Source organism: Lingula anatina, chromosome 10 (assembly GCF_051362555.1).
Source record: "Lingula anatina isolate TDL-2025a chromosome 10, LinAna3.0, whole genome shotgun sequence".
NCBI classification, from domain to species: domain Eukaryota; kingdom Metazoa; phylum Brachiopoda; class Lingulata; order Lingulida; family Lingulidae; genus Lingula; species Lingula anatina.
The window spans coordinates 17,493,898-17,511,126 of record NC_141776.1 but is presented as its reverse complement, the minus strand read 5'-3'; the positions used below and the strand labels follow the sequence as shown (position 1 = coordinate 17,511,126).

The 17,229-nt window shown below is 36.5% G+C and overlaps 1 protein-coding gene across 5 annotated transcripts in view; it reads left to right on the top strand.

Moving 5' to 3' along the window:
* The window catches only part of LOC106158157 (protocadherin-15), a 41,113-nt gene that overhangs the window by 21,933 nt on the left and 1,951 nt on the right, over positions 1 to 17,229 (top strand). For 3 of the 5 annotated variants that reach the window (XM_086997164.1, XM_086997167.1, XM_086997169.1), the window contains 11 exons: positions 3,522 to 3,626; positions 7,123 to 7,257; positions 7,527 to 7,632; positions 7,863 to 7,960; positions 10,276 to 10,449; positions 11,229 to 11,246; positions 12,834 to 12,901; positions 13,237 to 13,321; positions 13,719 to 13,900; positions 14,246 to 14,530; positions 16,569 to 16,619. In XM_086997164.1, coding sequence (XP_086853290.1) covers positions 3,522 to 3,626; positions 7,123 to 7,257; positions 7,527 to 7,632; positions 7,863 to 7,960; positions 10,276 to 10,449; positions 11,229 to 11,246; positions 12,834 to 12,901; positions 13,237 to 13,321; positions 13,719 to 13,900; positions 14,246 to 14,530; positions 16,569 to 16,619 — 1,307 coding nt within the window. The remainder of the gene's footprint in view (positions 1 to 3,521; positions 3,627 to 7,122; positions 7,258 to 7,526; positions 7,633 to 7,862; positions 7,961 to 10,275; positions 10,450 to 11,228; positions 11,247 to 12,833; positions 12,902 to 13,236; positions 13,322 to 13,718; positions 13,901 to 14,245; positions 14,531 to 16,568; positions 16,620 to 17,229) is intronic. The other 2 variants (XM_086997165.1, XM_086997166.1) reach the window with 2 other exon arrangements.

The following is a 17,229-nucleotide window of genomic DNA, read 5'->3' as shown; positions in this document are numbered from 1 at the left end:
AAAAGAAATATATTGGACTACATTTTTTCAATTGCCAGAAATTTTTATGTCCTTTAAGTCTGTATTTGCCTAAGACAGATTACGTCCTGTGCACCTTATGTTTGAATTCTCACCATCAGAAATAAATATAACCACAAAAGTTAATAACAGGCATGTCAGGTACCATGTGATAAATTTGAATTTAGCCGAAAAGTACAAGGAGTCTGTGAAATCCAATTCTCTCATCATTATCTGAAAAAAAAACTGCAAACAAAACACCTCAGGAAATAATCTCGAGTAAAAAAAGTTACCATACACAAAAGTTCTGTCATCATGGTCTAAAATTATAGAGATAATTTCTCAGCAACAATGCACTTTTACTAACCTGTTATTTGACAGTACTTAACGGAGAGTATATTATGGCTTAAGTTTGATAGATGTCTCCATGCAACACCCTGAAGTTAAGACCCCATTCCCATAGATTTTAAATCGATCTATCCCTGTGGGGAGTCTCACTAGATTACTGTCAGCTTAGCTGGCTTAAGCATCTGTCCTGCCTACTTAAAGCTGTAAGGGGGTAATTAACTATGGTGCGTGCTCAGCTTACTGCAATTTAGCGAGAACCCCCAGGGAGTTAGGTCGATCTAAATCTAAATCTCTGGATCGATCTAAATCTTTGGGAATGCACCCTAAGAGTCCACTTGAAACAAACACTCTAATATCAAAGATACTGGTGCATTAATATTATAACAGGGATCAGGTGGAGTTGGCAGGGTAGAAGAAGAAAACCATTCCCTTATGGAAATCTCCCATCAGGTCCTAAAGAATGTCTTATAGAAAATTGGCCCAAAGTCCTCTTTGGTCCTTTAGGACAAATATCCTAGATATGAGTCCTATAGGACATGTTGGATTCCTATAGTGGCCCACAGAGTTCTGTAGGATTCCTATAGAATAATTCTCTAAGGATTGCCATTACTTTGACCTCCAGGGTACAAATTATGGAGAAAATTTCTTTATTACTAATAACAGTTACAGGTAGATGTCCTTGTCCTTCAGATTGACAGCTATGATAAAGCCATCATGGCTACTGGAAATAATAATACCTAATTAGAGCAGGAGTTTATTGTTGGATTCATATACAAATACTGTACATGATTCAGCGAGGCACTTTTGACATCCTTAAGCATCTTCAATGTGTGACTGATATATAGATAGATGTTATATAAAGTACATACAGTATAATATACCAGATGAGTCACAGTCCTTATAAAATTTACCGAAAAGATAACAATAAATAATGATAATAATAAAAGTAACAATAATATAATTTAAATTGCATGGTGATTAACTTAGGTGTGTACTGATATCTGTAATTTCCATATTTCACTCGGGGCAACAACTACCAAGCCCTTTCAATACTATTTATGGTTTACAACTATTTCTACTACTATGAAGTTATTTCAGTTTGCATTTATTACATGACAGCTAAGTTAGATGTAGAAATATACATTCAAAAACTGGCACTTAAAATAAAAATGTTAACAGTGTTTTTATAAATATGAAGCAAGAATATATATGACAATTAATTGAGTAAAAAAAAAATCACACAAAGGTTGACTGTTAAATAACAATTTTCCAGTCTTTGAGGAATCAGCTTGGGTTTACAGCATTATCCCCTTAGCTAAGAAAAGGTCATGTCTTGACTCACAGGGCCATCTATCTGAAGGCAAGTTGCTCCTTTCTCTCACCTGCATGTCAAAGGTTAATTGACGATAATGATGACAATTTTTCTCATATCCACAGGGCTTGTGAAACATATCTTTTTTAGCTTTCAGCATACAGGTGCTATTATTCATGGCAAGGGTTGAATTATAATGCTGTCAGTGAGTTATGTGAATTAACAGACCCATCTTGCTGAGACCGCCTTAATCGCTGGTTTGTTCATTTGTGTGAAAATTTTAAAATGCTGGAAGGAACATATTGCAGGCGCAAGCAAATAGGATTGTGCATTAAATGCGGAAAGAATATTAAATGCAGGGAAAAATTAGTAATAACGGAGAGGACATGCCTGTATATAAAACAAGGAGAACAATGTGTATAAATACAGTACATGCTAATAATTATAAGTAATAATATTAAAAATGCCAGAAATATTGCAATATTGTATAGATAACTTCAAAACATTACTGGTATTATAAAAAAATTCATCAGCACAAACAATTTTAGATTTAAAAAAAATTGAAGAGTTTGGAATCTTTGATATTTAATGTCAAGTCACTGGTTCAGTGCGTGTCAAGGCCATAGGTCAAGGTCACACATCAAGGTCATCAAACAAAGGTGAGATCCTGTCAGCTAGTCAAAACTATCCCCTGAATGATGAAAAAAGACCAGAAGTTACAAATTAATTTTTGACATGTCAGTCACCTCAGGTTTGCTCCTGTTAAGCAAAGTTTACAAAATCCAATCAGAAAAACTGGAAAAAAACTATAGGATTATCTTTACCATGTTTGCACATACAGTAATCTTATTCTAAACAAGCTATCTTAGAAACCAGGCAAATACATCCTGTTGTTGCTGTGTTCTTTAAGACTCTAGATACATATATGTAGTCAACAAGGCATTAATTAAATGTAAATGACAGGGGGGCTTCTTTTAATCACAATTTTTGTATCAAAGTGACTGCTTTCTTGAGGATTAATAGCAGTATCACCAAAATACCATGTCAAAACCAGAAAATAATTGAGTGCAACAGATTACTTTATAATTGGGCATCTTCTACGGCTGATGCATATCTGACCATTAAAAAGAAACATTTAAGTTTAAGCTTAGGAAATGTCACTTGTAACTATGTTATTTAAGGAACATTTTAAGGTGATTTACCATTTTAAGAGGTTGACTCTGGTGGGAAAGGAAAGGTGTAGAAGTGAAAATATATCAGTAATATATAAGACACTGTGAATATGTGGAAAATGTGATAGTTGTGATGTCATTAAAATGTGATAAGATATGAAGTGGAACATCATCCCTTCTGTTGCCCAGCATATGCTACGGTTTGATGGGAATGATAATGCCCATGCCTGGAGGCATGCACATTAGACCATTTATGCAGGGACATGCTGTCTTGCACTTACGTACCTGTGCATATGCACACATTCTCCTTTAAGCACATTTCTATGCAGCTATATGTACTATGCACACACGAGGGCTGTAGGAACAGGATGTGGGGATAGGGGGTTCAAAAAGAACCACCCTTTTTAGTAGGTGAAGCTTGTCAGTTCTGCTTCAGAATTTGAACCAAGTTCTGGTATATCATTTCTCAATTTATCAGAAAAAAGAAAAGCCTACCTTTGAAATTGTTCTTTACAGGCCTACACATACAGATGCATGCACAAATGCACAAGCATGCACACACATACATGCATGCACACACTCTCAAACACAAGATAATCTTCAAAGCTAGCACTGTAACCCACTCTGACAGGTACTTATTATGAAAGTGAAACCTCAGCCAAATTATCATTGAATTTTTTTTTAATTTACAGACTTACTTTGACATCCCAATACCCGCCCAAGGCAAGGTGACGCTGAACAGGTCCCTGGACTATGACAGAGGTCAGAGGGCGATGACAGTTGTCATCATGGCAAAGGTGAGTTGACATGGGACAATATAATGTGAAAGATGTTCAGTGATAGTTGACACAATCATGTGAGGTGTCAATGACAGTGGTGTATAGGATGTTAATGACAGTTGTCTCTGTGGCAAAGGCAAGTTGACACAGGACACAATCACATAAAACCATCAGTGACAGTTGGCACAATCACCTGAAGGTGTCAATGACACAATGATACGGTGGTGTTGAGGATGTCAGTGACAGTTATAGTCATGGCAAAGGTAAGGTGACACAGGACACGGATCATGTCAGTCATGTGAGATGTCAGTGACATTTGACACATTGGTGTATAGAATATCAGTGACACAGTGACAATCATAATCATACCAAAAATAGGTTTTCAGCTGCATGATGTGCATTATGTGTCAATGAATATTGACATGAAATAAAATTGACACATGGTTAAGATGTCAGTGACAGTTGACTTACTTTAGGAGGTGATTAAGTTAATTGGCAGCTGACTATGTTGCAAACAGCTTATTTCAAAGCATAACAAATAATAAGAACATGAAATATGTTTTTAAAAAACTGCTTTAAACTGTGTGACAACATCACCTTGAAAAATTTGTTGAACTGGCATCAGTAGCAGCTGACTGTATGTTGTGGTTCATGTAAGTGACAATTGTTATCAATTATTGAAGGCACAGTAATATCAGCTGTCGTTGAAAGCAGTTAATTCTAAGATAAGAGAATGCTTGTGGAACAGGTCTTAAATATCTTAACTGTGTAATTGTTTCCTCAGTTTTTAACCATGAGTGTCAGCATCAAAACAAATATTTATTAATCCTGTCATTTTTGTTACCCCTTTAAAGGTAAAAGTTAAAGATTAGCACAGTATAAAGCCAAAACCCATGCCACGTCAGGTGTAGACCTCTTATTTTATCAGCACTGCACGTTTTCTGTGGACATTTCAGTCTATCATTCAAATCGATTCACCCAAATAATAGAAGGAATAACAATGAGAATGACTTGCACGATTACATGTATTATTATGGCCAGATCACGATGAAAGTGAATACAGTATGACAAATGTTTTAAATAATAAATTACTTCTGACCAGATTTTCAATAAATGCTTTCATTCAATTTTGAAACGTTGTATCATCAGTTCTGTTACTAATGTAACTATAACATGTTCCAATTACAAAGGACATGAACAACAATCCTCCTTTTAATATACACACATGCTGTATGGAAAAGAACATTTGCATACTTCATGTGTAGGTAGTCAGAGAGGCTATCAAAATACCTGGCTATTGTCAAACAAAATGTCCGCAAGGTGTAAAAGTCCCACGAGATATTAATCCCTCCTCTGATATACACAGGTATGCAAGTCAAATTTGGAATGCTTTCGTTAACAATCATCGGTGATTAAAAGTTTGGGAACACAACAGAATGGTTTCAAGGTAAACACGACCGAAGGGTCATGGTATGTACACGGTACCTTATGGCATTTTTCTCTACATACAGGTGGAGAAAACATGCCCTAATCTGCAGATTAAGTTGTAAGCTAAACTGTTGAACTCGATGTTGAGTTTACACTTGTGCAAGGTAATGGTGTAACACAAGTGTCCCATTTGTTAAACATGAGATTCTTTGTTGGCAGCCTGGTATTCAAAACTCATTTCTACAACAGCGTAAACATGGGACCCATTGTCCAAGCAGGTTGCTGGATTTATCCTAACCCACGGGTCTTGGAGGGTATTTTAACAGGTGATTAAATAGGAAGTCCTCAGGTGGCCAAAACCCTCGGACATGTGAGAGGTTTTATTTGATCATTGAAATTAATTGAAATGATGTTTAATTTTGCAGAAAATAATACAATATGGATAGTGTAAACCCCTCCCCCCCCTCCCCAGTCTAGATAATGATATAAATATAGGTAGAAAATTTGGAAGTTTATGGCTTTAAAGGATTAACAATAGGATTTGATAGCAATGGGGCTACCACTTGAGAATACTTAATATATAACCCTTTTGTGACCAGAGTAGCCACTTGACCAATATTGATCTCTGATATGCACTTGTTGACCTGTGTGGGGTCAGTTTAATAACTGCTTTTAGGTAAACATGTACCAATTTGTGTTTAAGAGGAAAAAAATGATATGATTAGAAAAACGCCTGTTATATGCCCTGTCTCAGATTTAAAAAGAAAAAAAAAAATGAAAGAAGACTAAACTCACATTGACATTAAAATGCACACAGTCCAAACTAAAATATATACTTTGTCAAGCTTTTCAATGGATTAGAATTGTGAAATTAATAGTGGTCTTACAAGGGAAATAAATTGAAAACCATTCACACTTCACCTGTAGAAGTCTCAAGGACAAATACAAGTCCAAAGCATTTACATGTTGTCCAGCTTCATTACGTTAAAGGGAATGTGCCTCTTACCTGAGGCAGGTAACTTAATACAAAGCAGCTAATCCCCCCTTATTTACTTACGTAATTGCTTATGTAACACAATAGAGATCAATGTAAATTATGTTATTTGAAGGAGGATGATGTGGCTATGCACATTACTTACAAGTCAAGTTAAGAATGGGCTAAAATAATATGCTTGATTTGATATGCAAATCTGCCCATGGAGCAGAATTAAGAGCAGGAACATTTATTCTAGCTATGTATGTTTTGGAAATTAATTGCTTTGGGTTAGACGCTCTGCATTCCTATTTATTGTGGCCAGTGTATTTGCGTGCTTTTGAATAATTAAGAGCAGAGACTAAGGTTTCTTTGAGTGTCTTTTGTTTTCTTTACATAATTCAACATAGCAGAAATCCATCACTTGTGACAGCTTTCTTCTGTTATCACTATTCTACATACTAGCAATGCCATGTTACATTGTATCAGTTTATAATATCATAACATAGGTGTATAATGGGTATTGGCCTTGTATTGTTTAACAAAGTATCAAAAACTGTCACATTGTTATAGTCTTATGTTATAAATTTCCCACAGTCCAGTATGTTATTTGGCAGATGTTTAATTGTGATTATTTATTTATTTATTATTATTATTATTATGGTTGATAAAACCCACCTCATTCCATTATATACAAGTCAGTTTCACAGTTTTCAAGCTGCAGGTGTTTTAAGAATGCAATTTTTACTTGCTTAAAATTATCTGAAAAATATTTCATTGTAAATTTGAATTAAAAGAAACTACTTATGCATCAAAATTTTTTAGTAACATAAATGCCTTTTAAATATTTATTCATCAATCTAGAAACCATCAATCCTACACAGAGGGTTACCTATTTATAATCATGGTTTATATGGTTTATCTGCATGAATAGGATAAATGTAAGAACCGAACAAAATCATTTGAAACTTTTAAGTCATAGTCAATGCAAAATGTGGCAATGTTTAGGAAAAAAGAATGAAAATGTAGAATTACATTAAAAGCTAAAGAAAAATAAATAAATAAATACCACAATAAATAAATAAATAAGTAAATAAATAATTTCCCTCTCAGGACCACCCAGCCAATGGGGACCCCCAGTTCAACACCACTGTGTTACTGAAGGTCAATATCACAGACGGAGATGACCAGAATCCTAAGTTCCTACACCCTGTCTATGAGGGGACAGTCCTAGAAAATGCCACCAGGGTAAGATGGCAAGCGGGGTCTTGAATTACTCCTAGGATTTGTTTCTTTAATTTATTCTCCAGTTTTCTGTATGTAAACAAGCCTCATCACAAGATCAATTGAAGAACTGTATTTAGTGGACTAACATAAAAAGTTAATTTTGATGAGAAGTAAAATAAATCATTGAAATAACAATACACAAATTTGCAACAGACTTGATCTTTCACTTATTTTCTTCTGTTTACCTCTAGAGTTATACCTTATCTTATCTATCAACTATTTCTTTCTAGAACACACAGGTTCATATGTTTACACCAATATTTGCCATAGACCAAGACACGGGAATAAATACTGGAGTATTGTACACCATAGAGAGGAGTGACAGCACTGACACTGGTAGGTATATGTATAACACTGTTCATCTGGACTGCGAAGAACATTAATTCCCAGTTCAGACTATTAAAATGGCTGCAAGATTTTATAAAGTGCTCCTCAATTGAAACAAACTTGGCAATTAACGCTTGCAGTTTAATTGCATTGGTCAACATCACATAAAAATTTATTTGAGTATTTTGGCATTTACTCACACATACACACTTAGGATAAGAAATATCTGATCTTTCCAGGTGACAGCAGCTATTTTTACATTGACCATAGAACAGGGAACATATTTGTACAGAAAGATACACTGTTCAGAGGGAGAGAGTTCTTCTTTCAAGTGAAGGTATGAGTAGGATGTGTGAGATTTGTTATCATTTATAATGAACATTCAAGTTATAAACTTATAAAGGTGTGATGCTTAGTTCATCATCACATAGTACTAACAAAGCACAGTCACACCATTACAAAATACCATATCTCACACACACACTCTGTTATGCCTAAGACTTTGTTAATACCAAAAACCAGTCAATCAGAATCGCACCTAACACACTGTCACACCTAACACACTGTCACACCCAACACACTGCCACACCCAAAAAACTACTGTCACACCTAACACACTGTCACATCCAACACACTGCCACACCCAAAAAACTACTGTCACACCTAACACACTGTCACATCCAAAAAACTACTGTCACACCTAACACACTGTCACATCCAACACACTGCCACACCCAAAAAACTACTGTCACATCCAACACACTGCCACACCCAAAAAACTACTGTCACACCTAACACACTGTCACATCCAAAAAACTACTGTCACACCTAACACACTGTCACATCCAAAAAACTACTGTCACACCTAACACACTGTCACATCCAACACACTGCCACACCCAAAAAACTACTGTCACATCCAACACACTGCCACACCCAAAAAACTACTGTCACACCTAACACACTGTCACATCCAAAAAACTACTGTCACACCTAACACACTGTCACATCCAACACACTGCCACACCCAAAAAACTACTGTCACATCCAACACACTGTCACATCCAAAAAACTACTGTCACACCTAACACACTGTCACATCCAAAAAACTACTGTCACACCTAACACACTGTCACATCCAAAAAACTACTGTCACACCTAACACACTGTCACATCCAAAAAACTACTGTCACACCTAACACACTGTCACATCCAAAAAACTACTGTCACACCTAACACACTGCCACACCCAAAAAACTACTGTCACATCCAACACACTGCCACACCCAAAAAACTACTGTCACATCTAACACACTGTCACATCCAAAAAACTACTGTCACACCTAACACACTGTCACATCCAAAAAACTACTGTCACACCTAACACACTGTCACATCCAAAAAACTACTGTCACACCTAACACACTGCCACACCCAAAAAACTACTGTCACATCCAACACACTGCCACACCCAAAAAACTACTGTCACACCTAACACACTGTCACATCCAAAAAACTACTGTCACACCTAACACACTGTCACATCCAACACACTGCCACACCCAAAAAACTACTGTCACATCCAACACACTGTCACATCCAAAAAACTACTGTCACACCTAACACACTGTCACATCCAAAAAACTACTGTCACACCTAACACACTGTCACATCCAACACACTGCCACACCCAAAAAACTACTGTCACATCCAACACACTGTCACATCCAAAAAACTACTGTCACACCTAACACACTGTCACATCCAAAAAACTACTGTCACACCTAACACACTGTCACATCCAAAAAACTACTGTCACACCTAACACACTGTCACATCCAAAAAACTACTGTCACACCTAACACACTGCCACACCCAAAAAACTACTGTCACACCTAACACACTGTCACATCCAAAAAACTACTGTCACACCTAACACACTGTCACATCCAAAAAACTACTGTCACACCTAACACACTGTCACATCCAAAAAACTACTGTCACACCTAACACACTGTCACATCCAAAAAACTACTGTCACACCTAACACACTGCCACACCCAAAAAACTACTGTCACATCCAACACACTGCCACACCCAAAAAACTACTGTCACACCTAACACACTGTCACATCCAAAAAACTACTGTCACACCTAACACACTGTCACATCCAACACACTGCCACACCCAAAAAACTACTGTCACATCCAACACACTGTCACATCCAAAAAACTACTGTCACACCTAACACACTGTCACATCCAAAAAACTACTGTCACACCTAACACACTGTCACATCCAACACACTGCCACACCCAAATAACTACTGTCACATCCAACACTGTCACATCCAAAAAACTACTGTCACACCTAACACACTGTCACATCCAAAAAACTACTGTCACACCTAACACACTGTCACATCCAACACACTGCCACACCCAAAAAACTACTGTCACATCCAACACACTGTCACATCCAAAAAACTACTGTCACACCTAACACACTGTCACATCCAACACACTGTCACATCCAAAAAACTACTGTCACACCTAACACACTGTCACATCCAAAAATTACTACCAAACCTAACACACTATCATACTCACAGAAACTATTTTATCCCCCATTACATCCTCTGTATCTTCCAGGCCACACAGCAAGACAACCCTGACAGAAATGCACTCGCTGGGGTAAAAATCAGAGTACAGGCTTCCAATGTCAACCCTCCCAAGTTTCTTAAGGACACTTACTTTGCCACTCTGGTAGAGAACGTGCCCATAGGCACCTCTGTACTCACAGTGTCAGCAAAGGATATGGATTTGGTGAGTACCTTTATTGGGTGGGATTTAAATACACAGGGTTTCGTTTTGAGGCCTGTAACTGAATGTGTATACAGAAAATTTTATAACTGTGTTTAATGTGGGTATGTCTCAATGACATGTGGATACCAGACACTGACATGTGGATACTGCTCACTGACTTGTGGATACTACCCACTGACAATTTGTTGAAAATCACTTCTACAGCTTTTGATTGTTTGACAATCAGAGCTTGTTTGATTTATTACATGATCCTTGGTAAAATATTTAGATTAGTAAAATGGTAAGTTTGTCAAAACACATGGACTTTTTTCAAAAGTCAGTGCATACTAATGCTAGAGCTGCTGATCAAATAAAATACAAATGTGCTTGTTATGATTTAATAGTTGTCATGTTAACTGCATGGATGTATTGAGCTGTATGATTTGTCAGCAACAAAGTGAAGTCATATATGTTATAAATTGAACCAGATATATCTGAAATTAAGATACTGAGATGTAACATTTAGATGTAACACTTTTCTCAAAATTTGGAAAATAGTGATGAAATTAAAGAAAACTAAGAAAAGACAAAACTGACATGAGATAAATTTGATTTCCTTCTTGGTGACAGATAATATCCACACATTATATCAAGGTCAGTAATAAGTTTAAATTTAAATTATACCCGGTAAATTGAGATCAAAACTTGACCACATTGTGCAAAAAAATGCATGCATAAATTATATAACATGACAGGTCTATGTGTTTCTATAGCAACATGTGGTAATTTTGTTTCCCCAGGATGGGTCTCAGCCTCAGGTGGGTAAAAACAATGATGGAGTATTCACCGTGTCCCATAGCATGAAGGGGCACCTGTTCTTTGTGAGGCAATTCTACAGACTACTTCCCTGAGTTTCAGAGATTTCTGGAAACTTATGACCAATAGTGTCATATCTCCATCACAGCTTAATTGCTACTGCTGATGGTTAGTCTCCAGATATCTCTGAAATTCAGGATGCACGGAACTCGGGTTGTGATGGCTAAGTTGGCAACACATTATTTCCACTGACCATGTGATTTTCAGAATGGTCTAAACCACAAAGAGACGATTTCATCAGTTGAGAATTTATGGTCTAACTGGGAGAAAATGTTGCCAAGTTAAGCTGTCATGTCTTACCCCATGTTTCAGAAGTCACTGGAAGCACACTGCTATATCATCAGCATACATGTGCCTCTGTCATTCCCAGTAATATACAGGGGCGGACCCAGAGATATTTTCTGACAGTCTTCCAAATTATCTTTGTTGATCCATCCTCCATGTTTTGACCATCTTCCAACAGAAAAATTTGATACCCATCAATGTAAACTTGGATAAATCTGACCATCTTCTGGAAGACCCAGAAAACGGCCTCAATCCGTACCTGATGTAGAGGAAAGTTTCCAGTGACCCCAGATACTCTGGGTGTCAGACTAGACTGTGAAAACCTACACAGTGATGATCTGCATGTGTCGTACTAACAATTGTACTCAGATTTTCTTGTTTCAGTTGACTTCTTGTTTTCATTTACTAAGATGTTGTTTGTTTTACTTTCTTTATTTTATAAACAAATGATATATTGCTGTGCCTGTTCTGAGGGTGGTGATGGTTTTTCATCTTTTCTGTGTATTAATTTGGTTTAATATTGCGTAATGTTTTTTTTTTTTTTTTTAATATGTATCTGGTATTGCTGAACTTTGCATTGTTAAATCTTCAAATTATATATATCTCTTTGTACTGATCTCTACATGAATTTGAACACCAAGACACATCAGTGTCAACTTTCTTATACTTACCACCCTGTCACACCTAACGCAATATCGCACCTAGCACCTTGTCACACCTAACACAATGTCATGTCTTACATACATTTAACACACTGTTTACACTTATCACAGTTTCAAAAGTGGATCCTAAACCAAATGTTTCACACTAGTTTTTAACCAAAGTAACTGAGTTGCCTTATAGACTCAGTTCATTTCTCTTTCTATACCTTCAAGACTCTCTTCCGGTAACATTGTCCAGTAATGTTTTTCTGTGCATAACAAACTGGGCCGTTATTCTAGCAAGCCCTTGAGAATAAATCAAGTATAGGAAAAGGAAATAAACTGGCCACCGTTTATTGAAATTTTTAAATTTTTTTTAAAAATTGAATATAATTTGATTTAAAAAAAAAAGAATTAAAAAGAAATTTGCCTCAAAAATTCCAGAAGTGAAATGCATCTGATGAAAAAAATTAAGTTGATACAATTATTCTGATTTTAGATAAAGAATTATGTCATTTATTTATTTATTTATTTATTTATTTATTTATTTATTTATTTACAAGTTTTTTTTTCAATAGTTGACTTTCACTTTTCACATTCCAGGGTTCCTATCTCAGATACAGTCTTAGGCCTGGAAAAGGCTCTGACAAATTTCAAATAGGTGAACAAAAGTAAGTCCAAAGTTGTGATAATATTCAAATAAATTAATTAATTAAGTATTTATTAGGGTTAAGGATTTTACCCTGGTAAAAATCGAATTGAACATAAATTTTGAATTGATAAAGAATGAGCAATTACCAAAAGTTAAATGGGATTTAAGTTATGAAATTATTTTTTACTACAAGGCCACTTACAAAAATAAATGTTTCATAAACCCTTTATTTTTATTCTTAGTAAATTCAGCAAATGATATCTTTGCATAATCTGACTCCAATTTTGCACATAAGAAAGAAAGAAAGAACTTTAATATTTCAGTTCTATTTTTGTATTTTTTCATTACTTTCAGTGGTACAATCAGGACGGCTGCTCAGATTGACTATGAAGAGGATACCCAGATCACAGCCACAGTACTAGTCACTGACGGCAACTATGTAAGTTGTGGAACTATGTCATAGTCCAGATGAAAATTATTACTTAATAAATTTCTATATTCATATATAAAGAGGATACCCAGGGCCAGATCACAGTCTTAGGGAAAACAGCAGGCATGTGCCCCTTCATTTACTTTCGGGGTGTCATGTTCTCCCTTGCCATTCCCCCCCCCCCCCCAAAAAAAAAAAAAAAAAAAAAAGAGGAAGAGTATAACAGGCAACAAGAAGCAAAAACTACAATTGTCCATACCTGTGGCCTATAGATTATTGTACAATTATAATCATTTTATCCTTGTACATTCCCCTCTCTCCCTTTAGAAAAATCTTGGATGAGGGATTGAGGCCATGATACTAATCTCAGTCATTCGATATCAGTTTACTTTTCTCTACATTTCAGACCGATACAACACTGTTAATGGTGACAGTGATTAACGTCAACGACAACAACCCCCAGGTTTCCTCAGACAGCTACCACTTCAATGCCACGTCAAGGTCACACGGGGCCGTGCTGGGGAAACTTAATGCCACTGATGCCGACCCCATGACTAGTTTTGTGTTTGAGATGGGGAAGTATCAGGAGTAAGTGAACTTTTGCTGGCTTGTGTGTGTGTGTGTGTGTCGGCAAACCTATAATATTAAGACAGGATCAACATGATTGTTTTTTGTTGGTTTGCCTAATTAATATATAATAATTATTACCATCATTATTTTTATTATTCAGTTTTGTTGCAGCGGGTGGGGGCAATGCTGTTTCTCCATCACTTTCCTTATTACGTTTCTTTGAATTTTTTCTCCTCACTGTGGAATTCAATTTTTTATTTGTACATGATGTGCACAATGATGTGCAACATGAAATATCATAAAAACAGATATTTTACATACATGGACATCCCCTTCAATAGAATTTTAATACATATTTTCCAGACTATTTCAAATCGACTCCAGAGGTTGGATCACAATACTGGCCCATGGGGAAAACATCACCCAGAATTCCTACACCTTCTCTGTGAAAATTTTCGATGATGGTATTCCGCCAAGACAAGCCATAACGGAAGTCACACTCCAGTTCCCGCCTCTACCCACAATGCCCGCGGCTGCTGAAGTGAAAGGAATGGCAGAGGGCGATTATGTCTTGATTTACATACTTGGCGCCCTGGTGGGAATATTGCTCATTGTACTTATAGTGCTTCTGGTATACATAAAGAAAAGGTAAGTAGATGCTGGTGAATTAGTTTTAGTGTGTAGCCTAGATAGAATTTGAGGATTTCTAATCTCACAACAGTGAGGGCAAGGTCTGGTGAGCTTTCAGCCATGATTGATTGATATTTTTAAAGAAATCGGCTCTGAAAATGCTACTATATCTTCTAAGTCACCTCATGGTTTTTGGGGCAAAGACAAATAAAAATGCAAATAATCTTTGCCCAGGAAGGTTTCCTTTTTGAAGCTTCTGAGGTGAATTATTGTAACATTCCATCCTACTTACTGATTTCTGATTCTATCTGATATAGAACCTTCACCATGTATGTATCTATAACCTGTTTAGATTGTCTCTGTGTTTTCATCCTTTCTTTTTTCAGTATTTAGTGATATTTCCCATATTTCTTAAACATGTCCCACCTGTCATTAAGTAGAAAATTAATATTCTATGTTTCTCATAATAATCAACCAGGACACGTGTCTCATATTCCCTCTACTTAACAGCTACTCCATATCTATCACTATTGTGTGTGTAGTGTCTCTCTGTTTACTTACAGAATAGACAAGGACCGCAAGCTGCGAACTCCCCAGTTTGATCCTCTCTATAAACCTACTATGTATGCCCCCAGTGGCATCAGTAGTATAGACTTATGATGATCTCTTCTTTTGTGTAGACAACTGTAGATAGTGTGTATATAGGTAGGAAAAACTGACGTTACATTCCAACACAATCTGGGAGCACACCTACTGCAATTGGGACACAATCCAAAGGCCTACTTACAAAAACAATCTGAAAGTACACTTACCACATTTAAGAAGAGCCTCTGTCACATTTCAACACAATCAAAAGGTACACCTACCACATTCGGTACACCTACCACTGTCACATCCAAACAATCTAGCAATACACATACTTCTTTGTCCACCACATTTGGTGGGAAGTGCAACCACCACACCTCAAACAGGTCCAAATACCTCATTCGGTGGGAGGAGTTGTCACATCCCAACACAATTCTGTATCATATCCACAACAACTGGTAAGAATTGCTATAGGAATGAGCACACCTAACACATTGAGTTAGATCTATGTATCCAGTCATCAGCCATTTGTGTTGGAATGCCTACAGCTTGAAGCATGACAGACATCAGGAACAATTATTTTGTTTATTTCATTTCTTCTAAGTTTTACAAAGCATGAGCATGTTATCATCCTTATTTATTTTTATCTATTCACTTGCCTTTTCATCATCATCATCATCACCACATTTATTTATTTTATATCATTCTTATATACCAGTAATTATACATAAATAGACAGGGGGCTGTCAGATGTTTTATTTTATCACCTGTTTGCCACAGCAATTTGTTCATCATATGTCTTTTATCAGAGAATGATTTTCTCCATACTAGGGAATGTCTTGTGTATTTTGTGCATGAATCATGTCATATTCATGCATGAACAGAATCAGTATTATTTTTTGCTTATGGCTGGTATACAGTTGCTTCTTGCCAGATTCCTTTTTTTTCTTTTTAACTATACAATTTTTGTTTGGTTAACTGAATTTAATGATATTAATAGCATTATGTTTGTGATTAAGATAAGACGTTTTCTACATCTTAGTCTAGTTCAGATACGTATGTTCATTCATGTCATGCCTCACAAGTGGTACATATTTATTTAAAAAATAATCAATATAGTCAGTGTTAGAAATGAACGCTGGACCGTCTGCCTGGGACTGATAACTTTCAGAATGGGCTGAGAAGTTTTCCCACCTGGCAGACATTCAGTCCAGCTACTTTTCAAGATGGCCGGACTTTTGGTCCAGCAACTAATTTTCCTAAGAGGCAAACACTGAATATAGTGATTCCACATAATCAAATAGTTAGACAACTGACCGTTACAGTAGTTATTAACCAATAAATGTCAACATCTATTTAGTCAACAACCCTATACTACATCAAAATTAACCATTCAACTTCAGTTTACCCTAACACGCTGTATGTTGTGTAACCTAACATCTTGATGTAAACCTTAACCTTTTTCTTTCAGAGCCACCGCATGTTTTAAATCTTTTCGTGTTGGTTTAATATTCAAAAGAATGTGAGTGTTTAAAGTTACTGCTTGACCCCCCCCCCCCCCCCCAACATTCCCCCCTCCATCCTGACATAGTCTAGGCAATCTGGGGGTACATTCACAATGAATCTATTGTACTAGCCAGTGCACACTAGCTCCATGGGGACTCTTTCTGAATGCAGTACATTTAACAGATTAACACTCCTTTTCCTGGCATTAAGTAGAATACAGAAAAAAATTGGAAAACTTGGAAAAGGAGGTGTGTGAATCTGATTTCATTCAGTAAGAGTCCCTGTGGAATAAGTGCATACTACCTAGTAAAATAGATTCATTGTGAGTGCACCCTGAGCTTGTTTTTGTAGCTGCCATAATGATAGCTATACAACTTGCCATAAAAACCTAAGCATCCAGGTCTGTAGCAGGCAAATCCAAAGGGAGATCTTTTTCTGAAAAAGTGAACCTCTTTTTTCAACTTGACCCAACTTGAGAAATGGCAGAGAACCTAGACCATGCTTTGATTCAGAGTGAACCTTTTTTTTGGCCAGAGGGGCAGTTTTCTTTTAACCCCAAACTATCTGCCTGTAAGCCAGCCAGCCAATGCTGCATGAACCCTAACGAACTGCAGCTTTATTCTCTA